Source organism: Sinocyclocheilus grahami, unplaced genomic scaffold (genome assembly GCF_001515645.1).
Source record: "Sinocyclocheilus grahami isolate Dianchi unplaced genomic scaffold, SAMN03320097.WGS_v1.1 scaffold2803.1, whole genome shotgun sequence".
Lineage (NCBI taxonomy): Eukaryota > Metazoa > Chordata > Actinopteri > Cypriniformes > Cyprinidae > Sinocyclocheilus > Sinocyclocheilus grahami.
The window spans coordinates 2,529-3,596 of record NW_015507979.1 but is presented as its reverse complement, the minus strand read 5'-3'; the positions used below and the strand labels follow the sequence as shown (position 1 = coordinate 3,596).

The 1,068-nt window shown below is 45.0% G+C and overlaps 1 protein-coding gene across 1 annotated transcript in view; it reads left to right on the top strand.

Annotated features, from left to right (window-relative positions):
• Positions 1–11: 11 nt before the first annotated feature.
• The window catches only part of LOC107575670 (protein NLRC3-like), a gene marked incomplete at its 3' end in the record, with an annotated part of 2,100 nt that continues 1,043 nt past the window's right edge, over positions 12–1,068 (top strand). The window contains exon 1 of the mRNA XM_016262029.1: positions 12–1,062. Within this exon, the coding sequence (XP_016117515.1) occupies positions 16–1,062 (1,047 nt within the window). The remainder of the gene's footprint in view (positions 1,063–1,068) is intronic.

The following is a 1,068-nucleotide window of genomic DNA, read 5'->3' as shown; positions in this document are numbered from 1 at the left end:
CAGCTCAAAACCAGCATGAAGAACAAGTATGAGAGATTATTTGAGGGAAACAAACTCCAAAAGAATGACACCCTCCTGAACAGGATCTACACACAGCTCTACATCATAGAGGGAGAGAGAGAAGGAGTGAATGAAGAACATGAGGTTTTACAGATGGAGAACACAACTAGAACACAACACTCACAAGACACTCCAATCCACTGCAATGACATCTTTAAAGCCTCAGCTGAAGCAGGATCTGAGGAGAAAGAGCAGATCAAGACTGTTCTTACTAAAGGCATCGCTGGAATCGGAAAAACCGTCTCTGTTCAGAAGTTCATTCTGGACTGGGCCGAGGGAAAAGCCCATCAGGATGTAGATTTCATGTTTGTGCTTCCATTTCGAGAGCTGAACTTGATCCGAGATCATCAGTACAGTCTTCACAGACTTCTGCTGGACTTTCATCCTGAACTTCAAGATCTGGACTCACAGATTTATGAGGAGTGTAAAGTTGTGTTCATCTTTGATGGTCTGGATGAAAGCAGAATCACACTGATGTTTTCAGACGCTCAGAAAGTGTGTGATGTGACTGAGACTTCATCAGTGGCTGTGTTGATGTCAAAGCTCATGAAAGGAGAGCTGCTTCCCTCTGCTCTCATCTGGATCACCTCCAGACCAGCAGCAGCCAATCAGATCCCCTCCAAATACATCAACCGTCTGACAGAAATTCAGGGATTCAATGAGCCTCAGAAGGAGGAATATTTCAGGAAGAGAATCAGTGACCAGCATCAAGCCAGCAGAATCATCTCACACATCAGAAGAGCAAGAAGCCTCCACATCATGTGCCATATCCCCGTCTTCTGCTGGATCTCATCCACTGTGCTTCAGAAGCTCCTGGAAGAAGATCTGAGTGCAGAAATCCCTCAAACTCTGACTGAAATGTACATCCACTTCCTGCTGATTCAGATCAACATGAGGAAGCAGAAGTATGAAGAGAGAGATCCAGAGAAACTCCTGCAGTCCAACAGAGAAGTGATTGTGAAACTTGCTGAAGTGGCTTTCAAACAGCTGATGAAGGGCAATGTGATG